The sequence below is a fragment of the Dermacentor andersoni genome, chromosome 4 (genome assembly GCF_023375885.2).
Source record: "Dermacentor andersoni chromosome 4, qqDerAnde1_hic_scaffold, whole genome shotgun sequence".
NCBI classification, from domain to species: domain Eukaryota; kingdom Metazoa; phylum Arthropoda; class Arachnida; order Ixodida; family Ixodidae; genus Dermacentor; species Dermacentor andersoni.
Genome location: NC_092817.1, coordinates 91,690,049 through 91,714,622, shown reverse-complemented (window position 1 = coordinate 91,714,622; position 24,574 = coordinate 91,690,049). Strand labels below are relative to the sequence as shown.

Below are 24,574 nucleotides of genomic sequence, written 5' to 3'. Positions count from 1 at the left end.
TTTGAGGCAGCACTGCTGTTATGAAAGCTGTTGTAGGAAAGGGCTCCAGATAAGCTGACTGCCCGCGCTGTACTAACAACCACCGAAAATGGCACACAAAAAGCGCTTTTCGCATTCAGCTCCCACTGGGATGCACTCACCACAGCCAAGGACTGAACCCGCGACCTCGTGATCTGCAGCAAGCAGAACAACCCAGCCACTAACCTGGCGTGGTGGGTACACCACGACCAATACTGTGCCACACGCAGTTTTCAAACAGTGCAAAACAAGAGTTTGCAACCTATTTTGTTTTTAGCACTTCAGGGGCAAGGAGAAAAGAATTCACTTGCAATGACGCAACTACATACTGGAAAATAAAAACTATAGCAAGCACCAGTCACCATAGCCTACAGTGTTAACCATTTATTCAGCAAAATAAAAAATATTTCTGAAAACCCAAACCAGTGAATATATATTAAAGGGACACTAAAAAAAAAAAGAATTATTTGAGCTGTATTAGTGAATTACCCTTTTACAGTACAAATATAAGATATAACCACTGTTACTCCGGTTCTAACAGTAACAAAAAGGTAGAGATAAAGCTGGCAACACCATCTTGAAGTTTCCGCGCTGGCTTGCCATGATTTCATAGATTTCAATGTCATCTACTTGGGCCAAGTTCGTTTTTCTTTATCGGTAGTGATGGACTCCATTGTACTCTAAAAGAGTGAAAGAGGGAACCTAACAATACTCAAGAACTTTAATTAAGCCATGGCGGCTCTAGTATAAAAAACAATGCTCTGAAATCCATGATGTAACACTGACATACACTGGTGCTGGAGTTTCGGCGTGAAATTACAGAAATAGAACTTTGACCTTCATTTTATCTTTTAATAAACTATATATTAGTGTGAAATTAACGATATAAAGTTTTGAAAGAATGCCTTTATCAGTGTAATCATATTTAGTTCATGATTATACTGTGCTCAGTGTTACACTGACAATTTAAGCGAAGGACAGGACGCGGATGTACGTCCGCGTCCTGTCCTATACTTAAATTGTCAAGTGTAACACTAAGTGCAGTGTAATCATGAACATCCACCAACTAGCCCCCTTCATTGCTTTATTAATCATATTTAGTGTTTCTCTTTAGTGTCCCTTTAAGAATGGCCACAACATGACCACCGTATTGAAATACATGCCTACACACATTGTGAAAAAAGATAACAAGTAGTATAATAGCAACAACTTCTAAAAAAACATTCAATCGGCTGCAAAATACACCACTACAACAGCAGGCCCAGCGACAAGGTCTTCACCTTTTGATTCAAACTGAAACAGTTAACAAAATGTAATGACTACACTAAAATACAGTAGCAGGTCAGTGTAAAAATATAATGAAGTAAAATAATATAATACTTCAGCAAAAGATTCTTTCCCAGAATGCAGCATCTCGGTATAAAAATATTGTATGGCCTCAGTGCTTACATGGGATGCTGTAGTTCAGTTCTGATAGCTCAGATGTATTAAAATATGCATTCACATCAGATGAAGCATTGAGACTTAGCTCACAACATCAAAAACAGTATTACGCAAATCTGCAATCTAAATTGGTCATACTTTTCAAGTATGCTGCCATCGAAAGGAGTGTACAGTTTAAGCAAAGATATATAGTGGACATAGTGACAAGTGACAACCGTTGTGCCACTTAGTACTCATAATTTTGAATTCAAGGATACTTAGACAGCCTGTAATAACAAACATGCACTCAATATGTTTTTTATGTACACTTCTTTTGTAAGTGCTGCACTCTCCATCGCAATAAAGCACCCATAAAATTGGTGGAGGTGTCTTATTTAAAGTGAACATTATGCAATTTATGAGAAACAAAAATAACCTAGCATATATTTCAGAATGACGTAGGTAATCTGAGACACCAGAAGAGTCTTTAAACATTTTTTTTGTCTGAGCTGCAATTTGTCATGATAGTGTTTAGTAGAGTTGAGAATTCACAGGCAATCACACAAATATAAACCAATGGGAGACACATGGTGAAAAAGAAGACACAAAAATGCACTGTCCCATCATCTTTGCATTCGCATCTTCCATGCCACCTACTCGTTTATCTGTGCAGCTTCTGCATAAATAATGGTTGCTTTCTTATTCTTATCACTGTGAGAGCACCGTATGCAAAACAATATTCCTGGATTACTACAAAGAATATTAGTCTCAATGGGGGGAATACTCTATGTGGCAAGTGCAAGGCCTTCAAAACTCAGTTGGTTATGACTACACATACCAATGTATTTGTGAGTGCATCTTATTCTCCAGTACACACAAGCCAATGCGGGGGACTTTCATCATCCAGTATGCAATACAAGGAACATCAAGATAATCAGCAAACACCATAAAAGACTGAGATGCTGAAATGGGAGAACAAAATTGTCGCCAAGCCCAATTCAGGTGATACATAAACCTTCACAAGTCAACACCATTGACATAATGAAGAGGGTCAATAACAGCCTCATAAGAGGAGGCTAATAAGTGAGCTGGTAACGGGCAAGAATTGCAATAAGACAGGCACTAATGTGCTATGCAACTGTGCGATGGATGTTATGACATAAATTTATGTTAAATTCCACTAAGAAATGAAACTTACAACCGGCAGCTAACTATTTAGCACGTGAAGTAAAAGCAGCTGAAGCAGCTAAGCATAGTTCATCTTACGCAAGACTCAGTTGTATCAATGCCCAAAAACAAGTAAATCAAGAAAAACTTTGACAGGGCTTTAGCCAGGTTGAACAAAAGGCCCTACACTGCCTGCACGAGTCACACTATCGTGAAAACACACCAAAAACAGCCCTGCCACTCTTAGAATTTGACAGTACTATGGAGCCACACCTAAATATTACTAAAATTTGGTGCAGAATAATAAAATTATTTGATTACTCAATATGTTGAGGGGCCCTGAAACACTTTTCGAGCATAAAAAATTGTTACCAATTTGTTAACGAGGCTCCTGTGAACATGTGACCCAAATAATACTGCACTGCATGCAGCAGGGAATTTACAATCTCATGTCAAAAGTGGCGAAGAGTTGCTTTCTCTTGCATTCACAATGTCGTCATTGAAAGCAGTTGGCCCGCCAATGCTGTTCCCTCGTTTTCGTGATCGCGAGAACATTTTTAGTAGTATATAATTGCTAATTTTAAGTTAATGAAAAATATAATGTCTACAATCTCGAAATGACAGAAAAATAATTTCATCTTTGCACTGTGTGTAGTGGCAGCTGCTGTGCGTGGCCTCCAAGATGGAAGCACCATGCTGCGTAGCATAGGCTACTGTGGCCGCCACGGGGTGCGATGACGAGCCGTTTCGCCTTTTTGGTGATGAGCCCTTTTGCCTTTCTGGTGATGAGCCTTTCGCCTTTCTGGTGATAAGCCCTTTCAGGAGGGCAAAGCCCCTGGCTTTGCCCTCACAGTATAGTTTCCGGCTCGCTAGTGAAGACGTAAAGAGAGGGGACGCCAGGTATTGATGTGGTTACTCCACTTATAGTTGGAGGACACGAAAATATAATGTCTGGTGTGAGATTTGTGAGACGCCCTTCAATAGTGAGGCCATTCTATAATTTGTTAGAGAAGTGTTTCAGGGCCCATTTAAAGATTCGAAAGCATTGTTTTGCAGGGATGCTGTGAACATGCACTCTGCTTTACAGTCTCAGCAAAAATGGTCTGCACCACACATATTTATGAAATGTATTCATTAAATATTCACATAACAGTGTCAGAAATCTTGGTTGCTGCTACGCATTGTTTCTGTAGCTTTATGTAGAGGGATCGAGGGGATATAATCGAGGGATTCGAAAAATCTGGCTATCAAAAATCAGTGAGTGCCTGTATTTGTATCCTTTCAGAATTAAGTTTTGCCATAGACTACTAGCTGCAAATAAAAAATGGCTGCATTATTAGTGTCAATACAATAATTCAAACAAGATCTAAAACATCGGGCATTTTACAATAAAAATGGTAAAAGTTGGTAGGTATGTAAAATTTTCAGTGCATTTGGGTTGTCATAATTCTTTTGGGCATAGTCATGGAGCTAGTACACCATCATTAATTTCCATGGAAAGTGTGACAGCACAAAGCAGTTGCCTATGCACACATTTCGAGGACACTGTCTCAAGTAAACTGAACAGGCAATTCTGCATGAAAGAACTTGGTCACAGTTTACTTGTGCTGAACAAACACTTTGGTATCAGGCATTCAGTACATTGACATGGGAGGCAGCACCAGGCTTTCAATGAGTTTCATGGAGGACGGGTTCAAACCTCATAGAGATGTTTTCCGGGCGATGAAATTGGGAAATCCGCTCAGAACATTCCATCAGACAAGCTGTGAAGCTCCAAGTTCAAAAGATATGATACACAAAAGCAGGTTTGTAATGACTGGCATACAAGGAATAACTTTCTTTAATAGGGCATTAAGTGTGATAAGCGTACACCACCCATTACTGCTACTTTATTATACTATTATATATGAACTCTGGGCCTCTCCTCTGCCAAACACAGATTTACTCAGGTGGACATCATATGTTGTTATTAATTAATAAAAACTTTTTTAGGAGCATAGCAGGTTAAGGAGACTTCACGTGCAGAATTGGTGACAGGAAAGAACAGGTCTCAGCAATTTAATTAGTAAATTAAAACATTACAGAGAATTGCTCATCTATTCATACACTTTGAAAGAACAGATAGCCAAAAAAGAACAGTGAAGTGAATGTGGTAGCAGCTGGGTTACATCCTGTGGTCATAAGTAGTTATTACTGTATCGTATCCCAGAACCGTGCTGATTACAAATGTTCTCACATCATTTAGAACCCACCAATGGCCTTGTGTAGTTTAGCTGCATGCAATTCTTGGCTGACAGAAAAGTCAGTCAAAAGTAAAAGACTGCTTCTCACACAAAACACTATGCAACTGCAGGGCTCAATGTTGTTTCCTGTTTAGGATGAAATTTGTTCCACAGCCTTATAGACAACCACAGACAATTAACACCAATGTTAGAGGCTAAGTGCTTAAATGCAGTTCTAAATGGGAGGGAGACTGTGGTGATATCTATTACTTTCGGTGTAAAATATGGCAGAGGCATGGCTTTCAGCAATGTAGTGACAACTGTGCTACTGATCAGCACCATTATATTTCGATGTCAGGTAAAAAATACAATAATATGCCAACATGGGACAGACAAGCACAAGATGCCAAAAACATGCACAAACTACCCATAATGTAGGCAGTGACATGAACCTGTGAACAATACTGTAAGGGCTCCTAATTTCTGACAAATCACAATGCAGGTGTTAAAGGTGAGTCCTATTACAGAAAATACATATTCATAAAAAAACAAGAAGAGAAACATATGCTGAACAGCAGCCTAAGTGAAACTGTTCCTTAATTACAGCTAAGATTCATTAACCATGACCTTATTTTCTTCATCCCAGAAATCTCACTCCGCAATTTTTCTAAACAGGACCATCAAGCAGATCTTAAGCTGCTTGATGGGAATCCGGCAACATTGATGACTTCAGGTAGCATGTGTGGGTTTATTGACCAGTTGCCTTCACCTAAAAAGATCACGTTCTCGTGACGCCTGCGGCAAGAAAGACGTTCCACGTCAGCCGCCAAGGTATGTGAGTGATGGCGCTGGCTAACACTCCCAGGGTTCTACTAGGACACATAAATACCCAAGAAAGTGGATGGGGAAACAGTGCCGCGGTAGCTCAATTGGTAGAGCATCGCACGCGAAATGCGAAGGTTGTGGGTTCGGTTCCCACCTGCGGCAAGTTGTTTTTTCATCCACTTTAATTTCCATTAATTTATGGTTTCTTTATTTCATTTATTAAACACAAGTAATTTCCCCTATGTTGTCCTTGGTGTCAGTGTTTGTTGGCTTCTCATGATATCACTAATAAAAATCGGGACCCTCGGTTAACCCCATCTCTTCTCGTTTATTACATATCACCTTGTAGTTTTTGTCACAGAATTCATTTTAATCCAATTATAATTCTTTAGGAACTTCATGCACTTTTAGGGGACTGTCTGCCTATCTATCTGTCAGGTTGGGTCTCTAACCGTTTTCTTGCCAACTTGGGTCGCTGGATAGCCCATGGTCTAATGGGTAAATTATCTGGCTGTTGTGCAGAGGAACTCGGTTTGAAACCAGCCACCGGACCAACCTGGGTCACTCTGTACATGACATTGGGTACGTAATGCTTTTCAATGGATCTCTTTAACTCAACTTGGACCACTGAGTATGTGCTATTGGACAGAATGCATCATGGGCGCAAGGCCCATGGCATATCAGCTTCATTCACTTCAACTTCTGAGAGTTGGTGACTCTGCCATCGAAGAAGGCGACCTACGTCGCATATCTTTTTTTTTTTTCCGGAAAGAGTCGACAGTCATACTACTGTCTTTTCGGCAGTACGACACCTCTGCTGCCTTTTGTGTGGTAGCACATCAGATCGGTACATGCAGCTTGCGACGAATCAATTTGGGACACAGGAGTTTCCTCTTTCCCTCTCCTCCAAGGTCTTCAGGGCAATGGGACAAGATAATTCCTCTTGCGTCTTACAGTTGTGCCATCTGCTACAGCCTAATACACCTAGGTTCTGTTGCCAACTGCTAAACGGTGGCTGGCTCCCCTAAGTCGATGATCCAGACTTCCACATGGTCCTGTAAGTCTGGTATGGTGCACGCCTCGTGGCGACCCCCAGAGTGCACCTTTTGCTTTCGATAGTACTGTTCTTCAAACGTCTGCAACTTGTTGTAATTAGGGAGCCGGGGAAGAAGTGTCTCAGTGACTGCCGGATGTGATGTGCACAATTTTCTGCTCACCAGAAACACTGCTGGACAGTAACCATGCTTGAGCAGACTTGAATGGTAGGCAAGCAAAATGAGGTAGGGGTCTCCTGTTTTCTTCAAAGACTGGTCAAGTATCTTTACAGCAGCTTCCGCCAAACCATTGCTTTGTGAGTACTTGGGGCTCTATGTCACATGCTCAAAGTTGTAGTTGCAGGAAAAGATTTAATAAACGGACCTCGGAGCATTCAAGAATTGTGGTCCATTATCGGTGACTACAACTTCTGGTATCTCATGCCTCAAGAAGACAGATGTGCAGTGGGCAACCACCACTGCTGCTATGAGAGTACCAAGCTGAGCCATCTCGACAAATCTCGAATGATAGTCTATGATGATGAGCCACCAGTATACATTAAGGCAGAACAGGTCCATTGCAACTCTCTGCTGGGGCCATGCACGAAACTGCACAAACTCTGTGGAAAGCAGAGGAATTTTCCTGTTCGTTCTACTTTGTAAGATCATACGGCAAGCTCTGATGTGCATGTCTAGGTCGGCGTCAATCGTTCGCCACCAGACTGAGTCATTTGCTCTTTCTCTGCACTTGTCGACAAAAGTGTCCTTCATGCAGCAGATGAAGGATTAGGCTTTGCAATTTGATCAGTGATATGGTACGCGAACTAAACATCAAGACGCCATTAGCATCTGCAATGCTGTCTTTGTGATTCTAGTACTCTTTGAGCATCGGATTGAGGTCTCAACGTGATAGCCAACCAGAGGTAGCGAGTCTGCGTAGTTGAGAACAAATGGTGTCAGACTCTTGTTCTTGTTTCAGCTGCTTGAGTAAAAACTTGAGACAGGAATTGCTGAGACCACGCACATAATGTAGCCTTCGATCTCTCCGGCCAAGTCGGATGATGTCGCGTCTTTCAAAGGTGACTTTTGAAGAGCATCGGCTACAATGCGGTATTTGCCCGGCACGTAGACGATGTTGTAGCTGTAGCGCACCAGTCACATGCGCATTCACTTGAGTCAATGGAGTCGACTCTTCAAGTGACTTGGATTCAAAGAGAGAGGTGAGAGGTTTGTGGTCCATTTCTAGTCAAAAAGATCTGCGGAGCAGGTAGTCACGAAAACTTTTGCAAGCCCAGATGAGAGCGAGGCCTCCTTTTTCTATCTGGCTGTAGTGCTACACTGTCACGGTGAGCAACGTGGAAGCACAGTTGACCACTGACAAGTTGCCATTATGCTGTTTCTGCTGTAGCACAGCACCCAATCCATAGGAGGAGGTGTCTGCTGTAATACGTGTCTCCTTGTTTGGCAAGTACAGTGCTAAGACAGGACTTGATAGGAGGATCCTTTTCCAGTTGGCAAAGGCTTCTCCTTGCAGTGAAAAACCTTGCTTCATCGACAAAATACTCGTTAGAGGGTGCAGGAGTTTAGCTATGTGCAAGACAAATCGAACCAAGTAGTTGGCAATACCTGTAAGGGGCTGTACACGACACACTTCGGAGGTGGCAATGCGGTCTGTCGCTACATACCTTCAGTGATAATCGCACTGACGTCGACATTCGTCGTGAGATGCGCTCTGCCAAAATTTTCTGTCTTAGATGAATGAATGCAAGAAACATGATTTAATTTTATCTTTACAGCAGTTTAATTGTGTACGTGAAATGCTTGAATTTTACAAATTTGTGCCCGCCATTAAAAAAACCCATGGCAACTGCAGATGTTGCCATATGCAGCCAGTTGCTGAAACAACCTCTAATTTCCACTCATTTTATTTGTTATAGTCTTTCTTTTTTTTAATAAAGGCTTGCCATATGCCATAGTGTTTCATATGGCTACCACGTCATCACTGTCATTACATTATTACCAATGCTACAACTTGGTTGATTCATCCACCATTTTAATGACTCCCACCACCAAAATAAGGTCCTTGGCATCAAGAGAAGCAGACATCATGGTTTTCCAGGAAGTTGTATGACATTGCTAAGTTACATCAACCCTCAGCTACACAAGCTCATCCATCCAAGGCATGGAGCTTGCGCAATGCTTACTTAAATTTTCAACCAAAACTGAGGATCAGTGACTGTAAGGGTCAGTCAGAGTCTGAGAGAATCTGCCACAGTGATATGATTTTAAATGACAAGTATAATACCTGCAGTAAACCTGTGCTAAAACAACCAATGAAATCCACCGCAAGTTCCTTCTAGCAGTAACATCCATTTGCTGACTTTGCTGAACAAATAATAAACACATGAGTTGCATGCACAACACAAAGTGACTTGTGCATTGGTGGCTGGTGCAACACCTATCTCACACCAGCTGCACTCTAGGCCCTTTTGCTGGTTGTCCTGCACATCATAGTACAGTGTGGTTCATGAAATTTGTCACCTCAGTGAAGATCTTCTTGATAATCACTATATTTTTTTTTAGCATATGAAATCAAACAACACAGAGCTTTCACCTGAAGTGATCAACTATGGCCATAACAAGGGAAGCCTTAACCTGCAGTCAACGTTTTCACAAGCCGACTTGTATTCATAAGGACAACAACTTCTTTATAACAGTTTCTGGGAAGCTCCTGGGCAAATTTTCGACATAAACACATTTCCTGCTAGCTTGACATTCCGCTAGCTAGGTGCCTGCAACTTTATACAGCCTGATGAACGGCTGCAAAGTATACAGTTAGCAACACAGGGTGTATCCAGTAAAAAGGTGTTGGACGAGTGCCCCAACAATGGGAGAAAAGCTTTCCTTTACATCCTTTCTGTACTAATTTCACATTCACTCATTATTCTGACACAACTCAGAGGAAAAAAGGCAGCCTTTTGCTTTCATGTAGAGTTAAAACAACAGAGTATAAGTGTGCTACCACAAACTTCCGTAAAAATGCAAGATCCTATGTGCAAACAAACTGAAGTAGAACTATGTGAGGCAGCTTCATGATACAGTGCACAAACCAGTTCTCTAACCTCACTGGCCCAGCAGAAGCAGCAACCTTCAAAGAATTGCAAGAAAATTGAGGTGGATTGAGCTGATTGTTCAGTGGCAGGTCATGCATCCCACTGCCATAATAAAATGTTAAATTTGGTATCTAAGGCTAGAGTTTCATTAAAAATTGGTGATTCATATTATAATCACACAAAAAAAATTGTTTCCCTCCACTTTCTCAGAGCAGGGAATCTCCTCTCCTTTAACATTTTATTCCTGCAAATATGATAACAATAACTTGACTGCATTCCACCCTACAGCTGATGTTAGATTCACATAAATTGCTTACTTCCAAGTTTTCAATTCTAATCAAAAAAGAAAGGCTCTATCCATGTATTAAAACAAGAGTACAAATGCAAAAATTTATGATAGTCATTAAATGTTACAAGTAGACAAGAAAGTGCTCTAATATAGTACATAACTCTTACTCTATTATTTTTAGTTTTGCTGTTTCAAGGTTCAGCTATGAGCAATATAGATGCAAGTTTTACTTCGTCTGCTACTGCGCGTTCACATAACATGATTCAACCACGCTGGCGATATGGGCAATCTGCAGTGTGGAACAGATGTATGGAAATGCATCAAAAATAAATTCCACACAGTCAACACCTCACTACAATGTGCTCAGCTTAACTAACAAAGTTTCAATAAATTTTTTTTTACCCATGCAACTTACAGTCACATTACTGAAACAAGCTAACGATACAGATGTATTCATACAATATTACATAAAGCCTGAACTCCACAGCTTACGACAGCATGTGCCTAAATTCCACAAGCTCCTAACACTATCACATACAGATCCCTAAACTGTAAAGTGAACCCCTAAACTACACAAATTATGAAATTCTCATTATAACGTTGCATATAAAAACTGCAGTGTAAACTCTGTGGTCTTAACTAGTATGAAACTATGTAACAGCACAGTGGAAGCACACACCCCTGGACATAGCTCCAGATGGTGTACAATGCTGTCAAACAGCTTATAAAACACTGATAAAAACTACTCTGTGCCTGACATTCGAAGGCGTTGAATCACTCCTCTGCCCCTACAAGTGGAAAAAAGCTTTTTTTTACATTGTCTCTCTGCTCATTTCAGTTGTATTCTGTACTCTTTCACTGTACTCATTGTGTACCTACAGTAAGTATGCCACTTGAAAATGACTAAAGATACGCTGTCAAACACAACAGGACGCATAAGATTACACTGTATAAAGCACATAAACACATTTAGCATGCAAGTTCCCTATCCACATCAAGCATTCTGTAGTTACGACAACAGCAATGAAAATTACATGCATTGCACACACTTGGAAGTGAACAGTTTGAAAAGGAAGAGGCAGTGATTAACACATGCAACTTGCTGAAGGCTTAAGGATAAATATGCAATACAGAGTTCTGAACTTGCAATAGATTTGTGATTTCAATCCTTTTTAGTGACAGAAAAGTGACAGCATGATGAGAAAGTAACTGAGATTTGCATCTCTAAAACCAATCAATAAAACCTGAAATGTGGACAAAGAAACCTTGAACGCCTTACTGCTGATGACTGATTACTTTTTCTATTTTTGTGTGTGTGTGTGTTTTTCTAACAAGACCAGTAAAAATGCAATAGGCATTACTGGTATCATATTTTTTAGAAAAAGTTTCTGCAAAATATGCAGATGGGGCAAAAAAAAGTTACGCACTTTTACAAATGTTTTTCAAAATTTATCACTGAGGGGCACCCCTCAACTGCCGGTGACGAGGTTTCGTGTCATCACAACTAGTATCCTCTGATGCCGATAGCAAGTTAACTCATTGTGAAATTTCTGCAGTTTTTGCACACTTGTATATATGTGCAGTTTCTTGTCACGTCAGTTAAGGGGTTAAAAACAGGGCAACATTAAGCACTTTATTTTTCTGCTACTGACACACTACCACTAGCAAGCCCTAATTACAACACTGACTCAAGTTTAATGGCTTACAACCAATCATTATATTTAAATTCGAGCTACCTCAATCTGAGCTCGAAACTGTTGGAACAAGTACCCTGAAAGCATTTATAAATCTTTTGCAGAAACATTGCTCCACAATCCAGACGCCAAATGCAGACCCCAATGTTCTAGCACTATACTACTATGAAATGAAATGCAAATGTGAAAAAAAGTAATAAGCATGAACACATCTTAGCCATGATTGTTAAGGAGCACAGTGTCGATTCACTGTATAACCATTCATTAATCTTCTTTTCTGGGCAACTTCTTTTTTGAGCAACTTTAACTACACTTCGAAGCCCAGAACATGCCAAGGTCACAAAGGAACTGCTATGGAAACACACACACACGCAAACAGATGTAAATGAAAAGCGAACAGGAAAGCTTTGTAGTATGTATTTCACTTAAAGCAGCAACAATTACGACATACCAACAGCTCTACCAAATGTCAGTTCAGAAGCATCAGTGAAGATAATAAAAAACATCAGGAACTTGAGACTATAGCTTACGCCACAAGAATCAGTCATGAAAAAAGAAAAGATAATAATTGAGGGGCTTTTAAACATAAGATCACTAAAACACTGAACTTGCAAACTATGGAAGACCAGAAATGTGTAAAAAATTAAGTGGGCAAGTGATATGATCAAGAATGTTCACCCGAGAAGAGCAACCATATTAATAGTGGTATGAATCCAAGATGGACTTCACTGTCCACTGCCACATTTCACAGTTATAGCAGCCTTCCTTTAATAAAATGTTCTTTTCGTATATCATCATGATACGAGATGTTCAGCTTAAAACAAAACCAGAGTCAACGACCGATTTTGAGGAAGCCAGATTTTTCAGACATGCCCAATAATTCGGACGTCTTCGCACCACCACCACCACATACCTCACTGAGTCAATGTATAAGAATGTCTGAAATTTCGGACACAAAGACCTCTAGCCATCTGACTTTCCGAACTTGTTGCCATGACCGCAGGTCCGAAACGGCATTAATCGAAACCACCTCCGCCGCCATTTTTATTACGTCACTTCTGCGAACCTACACTCTCGCGTGCAGATCACCGTGGTGGTGGCAACGCTAGGACTACCTGCTTCGACGTTCGCTACCAAGTTTCTTGCTGTTCAGTGCTGTGCTTGTCATTGAAAGAATTCAGCGGTGTGTCAGCAATGACGCAGACTCCGCCTTTGTAATCTTCGCCAATGGCTTCGAACCTCCAAAAGCAAAATGCACTGATAATCGGGTTCCGAAAGGTCAGCTTCACCTCAATACAGCGGCGTTACACGGTGAAGCATACTAAGAATGGGAAGGGGGCAATTGTCATGGAACACTGTATGTATTCCTTAATTATGCACTCGTGCACCCGCCGTCTCCTGTCGCAGCACGAGCACCGATAGGCCTAGTAAGTGTACTCACACGCCTTCAAAGCTATTTCGGACATGCCTGTGGCAATTTGAGCCATGGGAGGTAGTAAAATGTATAGATTCATTTTTTCGGACTGCCCGATTTTTCTGACGTTTTCGCGGCCCCTAGGGAGTCCGAAAAATCAGACGGTGACTGTATACTGAGGCTGTATTCGCCAAAATGCTCACTTTTGTGTGGCATAACATCTAGTTCACTTCGTTGAAGCAATTGTCATTGTGTCAATGCTCGAGACTCTAGAGAATTATGAGAAAGAAATATTGCGCTCACGGGAAGTGCACAAGTCCTTTTGAAATACTGCTCACACTGGCTTAGCCAGTGTGCACAGTGTGCCTCAATTTATGGGAAGTAAACAGAAGTGTCCAACTCTTAGGCTTCTCAAACAATTTCGCTTATCAAAACTTGTCCTAAGCATAGTCGAGCGCATTAACAGTCCGAAGAAAACACGATTTTCACTGACCTTTAGCCAGATGCTAATTTACGGCGTTTTAAGGCTCGCCCGAGAAGGCTTCTTCAATGAGGAATGACATTTTGGAGTGCATGCATGCCGTAAGCCTGTCCACTGTTTTGACACCAAGGCCTCTTTGAAGGAGCAACCAGTCAACAATGTGACATGACTTGCCACCACCAATACCGACTGCATGCGACGCACTCCTTCAGTCTAAGCTCAGTGCACGGACAGGCTTGCGAACGCTGCTGAGGTACTTGTAGACATGTGGCCAGATCTCCTTGGACTTCGTACCGTGGAACTCGTGCAGAAGGCCCTTCTTGTCGTAGTAGGCTAGCAGGGGCTCAGTCTGAGCTCGATAGGCCACCAGACGGGCCCGCACCTGTAGACGGGTGCAGGTAGTGACCAACGTTACTTGGCACACACTGTCACGCTACTCGCATGTGTCGAGCGCTGTTCATTTTGAGCAGAGTAGCTCGTGGAGGCTTTTTAAACATGAAAGTGACCAAACTCAACTGACGAATCAAACCATACTGATGACACTTGTGGATACAGTGCAAGTGCCAATGGTAGCTGTTATGACATCTTTGACTTGCCATATTGAAGGTCCAAACCCTCTAAACCTTTGAAAACACACTGCCAATTGCCAGAGTATACTAAATAATTTGCAATAATACTATACAGGGTCTTTCTTTTTTAGACCATAGTTTCATAAAATGTAATGAGTGCAGCAAACGTGACACTTTTGCAAATGAGTTCCTAGGCAAGGTAGGCATACTTTGCCACTAAAATGAGCTTCAGAAGACCAATTAACAAAAATTCCTTAATCTTGTCTTATCTTGTCTCCCGACGATAACCATCTCCTATTTTATGTGTATCACTGTATTTCCATTCTTAAAGGCTGCATTCCCAGTACTGAGGTCACAAACTGCATGCACATGTCAGCATGAAATAGCATTCCTTAAAGGAAAGTAGTGAGCGCAGTGTGTTAAATAAATGAAGTGTACATAAGATTTATGAGAACTGCTGTTGGGGTTAAGATAAAGGCCCAAATGGTTTCAAAATATTTGAGAGGGTAGCTCTTAGCAAGATGACAAGGGCAACTGTCTCATAGAATGCAAGTTTTGCTTCAAGTCACCTGTTTATTGCTGGATGAGTGGTTTTTACCCTCTTTGCACAATTGAATGGTTCGCCTCTCACCGTAGCAGGTTTGTCGTCAGCACGCTGCTCAAGTGGCTCTCCAGTGACGTCATCCTTGAAGGGCACCTTGGGAGGGTTGAACTCCGTGTGGTACGTTCGACCACTGGCAGCGTGGATCCAGCGCCCCTCAATTCGTTTCGTGATTTCTTCCTCAGGTACAGCCAGATTCAGCACACAAGACAGCTCTGTGTCCTGTAAACAAAGCACAAGCGGTGTAATCGCACGAACTGAAGACCCATGTACTGCCACTAATGCCATCTCATTAGATGAGCATAGTGACACCATGAAACCAACTGTGCCCTTCTATGCACTGTTCATCCACACTCTCAATACCTTTTCACTATGTCTACTAACTATTTATTAACTCAAACTACTCAACCGAGTTATTACCTTATGACTTAAAATAACTCTAAACCATTCTGAGCATGAAAATGTACTGCATACTGAAATTTACAAGGCACGTTGTTGTGAACATACTCTAGCATTATTTTTGGAGTAGGTGAAGTCATAGCAGAGATTCAGCATTTTTAAAGCATCTGAGAGAAGCAGTGCATTCATCCTCATATTCTATTTGCAACGTGTACTCTTACCTAACAGAGCTGCTAATGAGCGAAATCTGAAAGATGCAAGCCAATGTGGGCACTTAACCAGAACACAATCTCTCTATTCTGTCTTTGCTAAAATTCTTTTCCCACATCCCAAAAACTTTCTTCACTTTCGATCTCAACAAATTAAACCATGATCAGGCTGGTCTCTTATTGCTTTGGACTTGGACTTTATGAGGAACATCACAGTGCGCCGACATGATGTTCACCTGGAGTGTCTTTATAATTGCTATCGCAATAAAATTTCCACCGGAGGTATCATATCAAAACTATCCTCCAGTGCTCCAAGCATTTCCTCAATAAAATTACACAAAATTTGCGCTTTGGTCACTTTGGGACTCTCAGCAACATAATTTTTAAATGACAACAGCAGTGAAAGCACAGAAGCTTCTGTAGGGTTGTTTAAATTTCTGATCCAATGTATAGGCTCTCTTAACTCTTTAAGGACTGGACGTATAATACTGAGAAGAAATGTTTATTTCCTATATAAATGTGCGAAACACATCAATAATAAGCAAAATAGCAAAAACAAAAAAATCCTTGCCGAAATTTTTTCAGCAATAGGGGGAAAACTCCTAGCAGGAAACTGAATATGGGCATCACCCAAACTACCTAAGGCTTCATTTTCAATTAGTACAGACAGCTCTCATCATATGTGAACCATAGGTGTACATTTCGTTTGCTTTACATCACATGAGTGAACCCATTGCAGCTGGATGTCTTGCATCGGCTTCTCTCCTCTGACCTTGCTTTCAAAAGACAGTAAGTCGCGTGCCAAACTTCTCCCTTGTCCAGCGTTCCCGCTCTAAACCAACAAATGACGCTTGCTGCCTTTCATTCAGTGTTGGCTGAAGACAGTTAGCCAGTAACTTCATACTCATTACTGAAACTCGGCAAAAAAAAAAAAAGATTCTGGTATGTTGCCTGTAGGCAACACTCGTCAATAAAAAGTTGACGATGTCTCAAGCAATGGTAAATGCTCATGAGTGCGTGTTATCTGGATAATTGTGTTCGACTAACATCTAGTATAGCTTTATTTTCCCCACTGTGTGTTGCTTTTATCCATCAGCATTTAGGCAGCATATTTACAAATTATTAAGAGCAATCTTCCCGTCACGTGAGGTTTTTCACTTACACAAGAGCATGCAGCCGATTTCAGACCGACCTTCAACCCAAGCTTGGCTACCAGTCTTATCACATGCATTTTGAACACCGACTACGCAAGTGCCCTTATCTATGACTATCATTACTATAAAATACTGTGAAACTCTCCACATTACCGTACAGTACTGTAGAGGAACTAAACAAAGCCCGTGGAAGTTACAGTGTAAGTTGAACATACACCAGACCAGCTTGCTTGCACAGAAAAGCTGGCCGAACGCAATATTCAAAGATGAAAGGCTTCTGCATGCTCCCTGAGCTGACAACCATTGCTTCGCAAGCCTAAAGAATGCAGTAAAAAATGAACCAAATGCCTGCTACAAAGAGTGAAAGCAAATGCTCCCTGCACAATAGGAACTTACCCGTTTTCACAATTGCGAAGCTACTGCTTTCCCGCATAACATGGACATCACCGACTAGTAATGGCGCCAAAAAGCTTCATATTGAATATTTTTAGTGGTCCGACTTACAGAAATTGAAAACTAGGAGCCAGGTACATGATTTTTATACAATTTCTTTTTACTATGAGTACTATACTAAATATAGCAAATTATTACTTTTATTCATGTTACTTGAGGCACTTCTTTGAAGTTTCACATAAGAATTAAAAATAACTCTCTGCGCAATCATTACTGCTTTACATCCATTCAAAACACTAGTGATGAGGCTATAATATCATGTGTCACGGTATACGTTGCGACTAATCCATCATGAAATCAAATATTAAAACATAAAATCATAAAAAATGAGCATACCTCTAGTGGTACAGAAAGAGCTAAGCAACCCATCGTCATATATTGCCATCTTTAGCAGAATGCGAGTTGTCATGTGGCAAACTATGGCATGCATGTCTTTTTTCTTTTTTTTCATGTTGCTGTGTCTTTTTGCGTGCACTGTTCCGATCAACCTAGTGTGTGATTTTTTTTTTATCTGATGAGTGACAAGTAACCCCATACAGAGTCAGTTTTCAGTGGCGCTCAAGATAAAAGCTGTAGACATCGGCATAGCAAGTGGCAACAAAGCCATTCAGTGCCGACTTGGCATTTCTGAAAAAAGCATTCAACATTGGTGGGCACAAAAAGGAAAATTGTCGGTGTGCAACCCACGCCAAACTTGATATCCTGGGCATTGTGTAGTGCATCAACTGCTTGAGGACGCATTTGACAACTTTGTGCAGGAGCTTCGTGTGCGCTCGTTATCGGCTATAGTGCAGTCACTTCGTTGTAAAGCTAGTGTCGTTGTGAAAACAAACGTGTTTTAGCTAGCTTTTTGTTCACCTTTTCTTTCAATTCAAGTACAGAGTCAGCCTACATTCCCACTCGACCTATATTCTGGCTTATACAATAGTTGTCAACAGTGGAACTTAAGTCAGCCCTGAACAACCTGTATTATTTGCACCTTTCCAAGTTCGTCATTCCATATTTAACTTTTCCTACACAAAGCAAAACACTAAGGTTGTTCAGCCCCTAAGAGCAACAACATAACCCAACCAAACATCACTTGGATACTCCATCATTGCAAAGTAATTACAGAAACCTGCTTCAATGGCCAAGCTGCTATGGCATTCTTCTTTGCTAGGCACAACGTAATGGGTTCCATTCTCAGACGTAGTAACTGTATGTTGAGAACAAAACATAAAAATGCTTGTGTACCAAGTTTTGGTGCATATTCGAGGACCTCAAGTGGTCAAAAATAATCCAGAGCCATCGATTATGGCATCTCTTATAGATCCTTAGTCCCTTTGAATTATTAAACTCAATCAATCAACCAAATCAATCACTTAAGTGTTCATCTCACATCAGTTGAAGGCAGTCTCAAGCAATGAAAGGAAATCTTGCCAGTGTAAAAAAATGTGCATGCTTTTCGCTTTTTTGCGCACATGTTTCAATAAAGTATTTGATATCCTTGCTTGCCTCATTCATCAAAAAAAAAAGATTCTTCAGCAGCTTGCATATCTGATGGCTTTCCCATCAGATACGCGAGCCACTGAAGACACATGGACTGCTTTTGTTTAATATCATCAACTTCAGAGCAAACAAGGATGCTAGGCATTTTGCTGGAATGATGTGGACCAGATGGTGAAATTATGTTGTTAATTATGAGTGTAAACAAAGCAGTGGTTAAGCAAAGATAAACATTTTTGTATTGTAAGAGTAAGAATTAAGATTGCTGTATATGGTTTATATTGTAACAAACACAAGTTCTGTGTGCTGTCCTTTAGTTCACTAAAAACAATAAAGTATCTTAGGGCCCTTTAATGGCTCAATTCTACTTCCATTCAATTCTACTATTTGATTCCATTGTTTTCATTTGATTCCACTGATTCCATTTGATAAAAAGGCCACTGTGCTGCCCACATACATGTTATGTGCCACTTTTATTGTTTTAAAGGCTTCCTTTTTTTCTTCCTATATGAATGATAAACAACAATTGCATAGTAAGAAACAACTGATTTAGGTATTTATGAATACTGTCTATTAACCTTTAAATAAACAACACCTTACTAATTAACAGATAAATTCAAAAGTTCAGCACAACCACAGACTCTCATTGCCACGTCATTCTAAGATCGTAGGAGAAAAGATGGCATTATTCTTTCTCATGTTTTTGTCTTCGCAATCGAATACTTACAAATAATTTTAATCAGTCATTAAAGAAGGCAGCAAGGGTTCCTGATAGTAAATAGGCAATCTTCTGCAACCTACTTAACGTAACAATAACTGATATTACCGTACTTATTTGGTTCTAACAAAAACATTTTTTTTCTCAAAAAATAACATGTGCATTAGGTTCCAGTACGAAACTAAATGCACAGTAGTGACAAGCTATTATCATTGGCATTAAACATTTCTGTAATCCAATTCAGTCACACGTCTCTGTATGAGCTGCATAAGGGTTGTGCCCACTCCGTATGTTCATTGAGCTACAGACTTTGTCAGGTGATCAAGAAAAGTCTGGCAAGCGGTGCAATTCGGGCCTTTCCTCCTCGCCAGCCTGTGTGAACTGGCACAATGCTGCTTCAGCGTGTTGTTGTCGTGCACTGCAGGAACAACTCGCAGATGTTTCACCCCATTCTCTGAGAAATGTGATGTCAGCTCATACAAGGTCGTCAGAGAGCCATTGCATAGCCAGTATCTACAGCATGCGGAAATTTGCCCTGGCTTGCACAAACATGCAACATGCGTCACCAGTCACGGTGTATGTGCTGTGAACGTTTTGGCTGCATTGTTTTTCACTTGAAGAGCAGCGGCGTCTGTGGATTGCCAGTGTGAATTGGAAAAGCTTTTCTGTATCCGAGTGCTTGGCGTGGGAGTTGAAACATAAGAGTGCTCAGTGTATGGCCAACCCAACACAACCCCAAAACATTTAATCATGTCAGCTAGTGGCATCGTTCTCACGCATTTGAAGTCTACTAAGCTATGCCTATGTTAAGCTCCTGTACAAGGCCGATGATGTGGCTCAACACAGCAATCACTGCTGTTGGTAAGTGCGACCTATATATCCAGAAAAATATATCCACCTGGCATATACCAGAACGAAGAAAAATGGTGCAACTGTAGCACAGTGCTATTATATAGCAGTATGTGCACTGTGCACGCCGTATACTAAGACGTACACCGTATACAGTCAAATGCCTTGACAATGAACACCTCTGCAATGAAATGATATGTATAACAAAAGATTCTGTATGTCCCAGCCAAATTCCAATATTTCATACGTATTGCAAACACCTCTACAGCAAAGGCCACTACAACAAAGTCACCTGCTATACAACAAAGGAATTTAGGCATCCCAGACTGCTCATTTGTTGCTTTGCGATGAACACACGTAGCAGCACCACCATTGCCCTCAGTATCCCTTACTGAGCAGCGGTATATGCACACAGTGAGTGCTGGTCGACATCCAAAGAAACACTGCGTGGGAGTGTCCGAACACTGCTGTTGCTATGGTTCCCCCCTCACATCCTACACCTTCCCATCATCCCCGACGTACAGTTTAAAAGAAGATGGACACATTGCTGCACATGTGGCAAGAAGTCAAAACAATGCTTAACCATTATGTTTGGTTGTAACACCACAAGTACAGTGAAGCTGAAGCCACTTGCAGCCGGAGAATTTGTGAGACCATGGTGTTTCAAAGGTGTGCATAGGCTCCTGGCTGGTTATACGGCCAATAAAGAAGTTTGGGTGATAGCAGAGTTGTTCCATATCTGACTTTGCAGATGGAGAAAGTGATGCTGCTGCAGAACCAGAAAGTTGCCCTAGTTGTTGACAACTATGCCACATGAATACATCTTGGCTGATAAATACCTCACGCTTGAAAATAATGGGATGATCTGCTCAGAACTGATGACCAACGGCATCGTCGAAGCCCTCAACAACAGGACAGTGAGATGATGCATGTTAACTAGGGCAATAGTGGCCAAGAGCCTGCCGACAAACCGAGTTTTGGCGACTAGGCAGGCAATAGCGGATTCAATGCACTGCCGCTGTACCTTGCATCGCTACCCATTTCACCATAAACCATGGTGTTAACCTTGATTCCATAAGGTGACATACAGTTGCACATTTCATCGGACAACATGTGAAGAAAACTGTGACTTGTTTCAGAAAGTTAACCTTGATTCATCTTAAATTTTTATTTTCGGGGGTCATGCTTAGCCTGTTTTATTACAAGTGGTATGGTGCGCGACCTTTACAACCAAGTGACCTGTAAAATGAAGAATTTTGGAGGACCGAAGCAATTTCGTTATAAAGCTGTTTTACTGCATTTAGCGTTTACGCATGCTCCACGTGTGCACTAATGTAATTGTTATATATACAGAGGTAATTTTTTACTGACAGTTATCTGTACATGATCTTGGATGAAAAGTAAAGATTAAAATTAAGTTCAAATAGTATGTGTACTGTAAATAATGCAACAAGCATGCTTTGATTTTGGCAAAGCAATGAATTTAGCACAGGAACAATAATGAGAACAAAGTAAGCTTCGCTGGTCCAGTCTTGTTATGAGGAGTGTAAGTGTATTACTACATTGCAAATGTGGTCCTACCAACCTTGTAGAGTGCTTCTGCCTGTGGCACAGTGCGAGGAAAACCATCAAGCAGCCAATGTTCATTCTTGTAGGTGTTGTTGATCTCATGAAGGATAAACTTCGTGACCACCTCATCAGGTACCAGGTGCCCTGGAAATGAGGCAGAAAGGATTCCAGTTGTGATAACAGGTACGTGCAAATGAACATGTTCGTAGTATACAGTCAAATATCTATACAATGGATACGAAGATAACAAATTATCAGATATAATGACGCAGAGCTAAAATGTTTCTAACTGATGTCAGCATGTAATGAATACATGCCAATAACAAATACAGGATATAATGAAGGTATTTTTGTGTCGGATGTTACATCTTTTTAAGGAGGATCTACAATAAAGCCCAAAAGGAAACAAGATGGGGAGATCAGGCATGACAAGTATCTGTTTAAAATATGGTGGCATCCCATTCTTTTAGCATATATGTATTATTTCTAAAGAAACATATGTAATCATAGGACAGTGCTGACACCTTTGAAATTAACAATAATCGAGATCAGTGTGTCAGCTAACTGCAGTTTTGCTCTTTATGGCGAGTTGGCTTGCCTCAATGACACTTGTAGCACTTCCCTCTTTCCTTATTATGCATGGTACCAAGCACTTACCCGGGATTCTTTTTCTTCTTTTTTTGTATTCTGTTACTACCATGTTTTCTACAATTCTGTGCATCTGAACAAAAGTTTCTGGCTGCATTCATCCTGTGCACTATGGCTCTGTCCCATCCTCCTACGCATATTGTGCAGTTATCTGGCCTAACTTCTAGCCCAGTATGCAGCTAGGGTAGCTGACATGTACTCATGAAAGCATAACAGCTACCACAACATACGACTTCATATACCAATAAATTATTTGCGTTTATCTGGGTTTGTCCCATGCACATAGGCAATAATGATCATGCCACAGAAGCTTGCAGTCCCAGCCTCGGTCCCAAAGTTACACATAGGAAGGAAGAGGAATAACTGTGAAAGATACAGTGGCCCCATGCCTTCTTTCTAGCCGAGCTCGACAGTACTGGATTTCACACAAAATCATGCCACTAATGAGATTTTTGGGAGCAAAAACTTCTGTTCTTTTATTTCATTTTGTTAAAAAGGTGATACTAACAATATAAGTTCAAGACAAATTTATGCACAGATTAGAACTCCACAACAGAAGCCTTGTTCAAATTAAAGCCATGAAAGATGGGCGAGAGACCATAACTATGCATGCTTAGACAGATTGTGCATGCCTGTCAGGCATAACCGAAAGAAAGATTTCTGTTGTTATGGCTGGTTGTGACAATGCCTGCACCATCCATTAACGCCTACTTAAGGCCTCGCCCATGTCATGTGGCTTCAATGCAAACAAGGCTCCTAAGCAGAGCCAAAATGTCTTTTTTTTTTTCAGTGGTAGGTCTCACCTGTTTCTTTATGACGGTGTTTTACACAAAACAAGTGAGATGATGCAAAACTCTCGATTTCCTTTTCCCTTTACAGAGAGTACTGCTGTTGAAATCACGTAGTTAAATCATTAACAATGAAAGAGCTCCAAGCTATTGCAACTTCTTTCATGTAAGGACATACTATTGAGTTATTGATTATAGCGTTAATTTTAAATGCTACACGCCACGTGAATTCTGCATAATATTAATATAAAAGAGGAATGCACGGTGCTACAATCAATGCGCTTAAGCTGTACGTAAAATGGTTTTTAACATTTCATTGCCTTTAACTGCAATGTTGCATCTCTCTCTGTAGAAAACTACAAATGTGCCATATATCAGCAGTGATTTTTTTTCCACCTGTCGGACACACGCAGGATGCAGAACGAACTTTTGGCAGACGTTTCCAGGAGAAAATAAATCGTTGTAGTGGACACCTGAGCAATTAGTATACAGTTGGACTTCAGTTTCTGCTAGCAAGTTCCAGCTAAACGCTTTCCCCTTGAAAGCGTTTATATATTTCTTACCGGGAAATGGAAGTGCGAGAGAGACGTATTTTCGGACGATCACTTTCGGGTGTCACTTTCGCTGCGCGCCGAAGCAGGCAGTATAGATAACGACAACCCAAGATTAAAAAGAAACCAAGCATTATATACCTGTTAGCGTGCGCAGTCTGTGTTAAAAGGGAAATATTTCAAATTGCTACAAAAGAGGAGACCTAGACGAATGTTGGCTTGTCTTACCTTTCTCCATGTGAGGCGCCATCTCCAGACCAAGCTGTGTCTTATTCCGCACGTTCTGGCGCATAAGTTCTCCGCAAGAGAGGTACTTGAGTGCAAAATCTCGCACGATCCACTCCGATATCGTGCCTTTGCCCGATCCCGGGGGACCCATGATGACTGCACGGAACACCTTCGTTGCCATCGGCGTCGCTGTCTTTTCCGGCTCCCTGCCAGAAATCCCAATTTCTATACTGTAGCTGACGAAGAAAGTAAGATATTCGTTTCAACTCAGCGTACCGCCGGCGAAGACCGCGTCTGTATCAGCTTGTCGCGGAAACTACTGACCGCAGAGACAATTTGATTGTGGCGGCATCGTCTTGCGAGACGGGACGTTGCATAGGGCAGCTTGGTGCGAAACTAGCTAGTCTAACCGCTTGACTTAAAATTGTCGACGCTGTTTAAATGAAGCGCTATGTAAACACTGCTCCCGCCTGGTGTGATCACACCACGCTGAAAAAAAAATGGTGTCAGCTATGAGTCTACAAGTGGTGTCACCAAAGCGCCAAAGCTACCAACTTCATCTCGCGGTTAGACCGGCTCGACGATTCCCGCTACGGCTCCAAGGAGCCGCCTCTTGCGACCGGCTCTGCAGCTGCCTAGGAGACAACTGCCAAGAAAATGTGGCAAATGAAACC

General features: G+C 41.2%; 1 protein-coding gene across 3 annotated transcripts; it reads right to left on the bottom strand.

Moving 5' to 3' along the window:
- Positions 1 to 387: 387 nt before the first annotated feature.
- Positions 388 to 24,541, bottom strand: Ak3 (Adenylate kinase 3). 3 transcript variants are annotated; one of them, XM_055074033.1, is made up of 5 exons: positions 24,456 to 24,541; positions 23,901 to 24,106; positions 21,702 to 21,829; positions 14,880 to 15,071; positions 388 to 14,061 (listed from the first exon to the last, which is right to left on the bottom strand). In XM_055074033.1, the coding sequence occupies exons 1-5, from the start codon at positions 24,458 to 24,460 to the stop codon at positions 13,888 to 13,890; spliced, it is 705 nt and encodes a 234-aa protein (XP_054930008.1). In that variant the 5' UTR covers positions 24,461 to 24,541; the 3' UTR covers positions 388 to 13,887. The 3 variants fall into 3 exon arrangements, with proteins under 3 accessions (XP_054930008.1, XP_054930007.1, XP_054930009.1); XM_055074032.2 differs by having other exon boundaries at positions 23,901 to 24,136; positions 24,225 to 24,534; XM_055074034.2 differs by having other exon boundaries at positions 388 to 3,476; positions 23,901 to 24,136; positions 24,225 to 24,534.
- Positions 24,542 to 24,574: the final 33 nt, after the last annotated feature.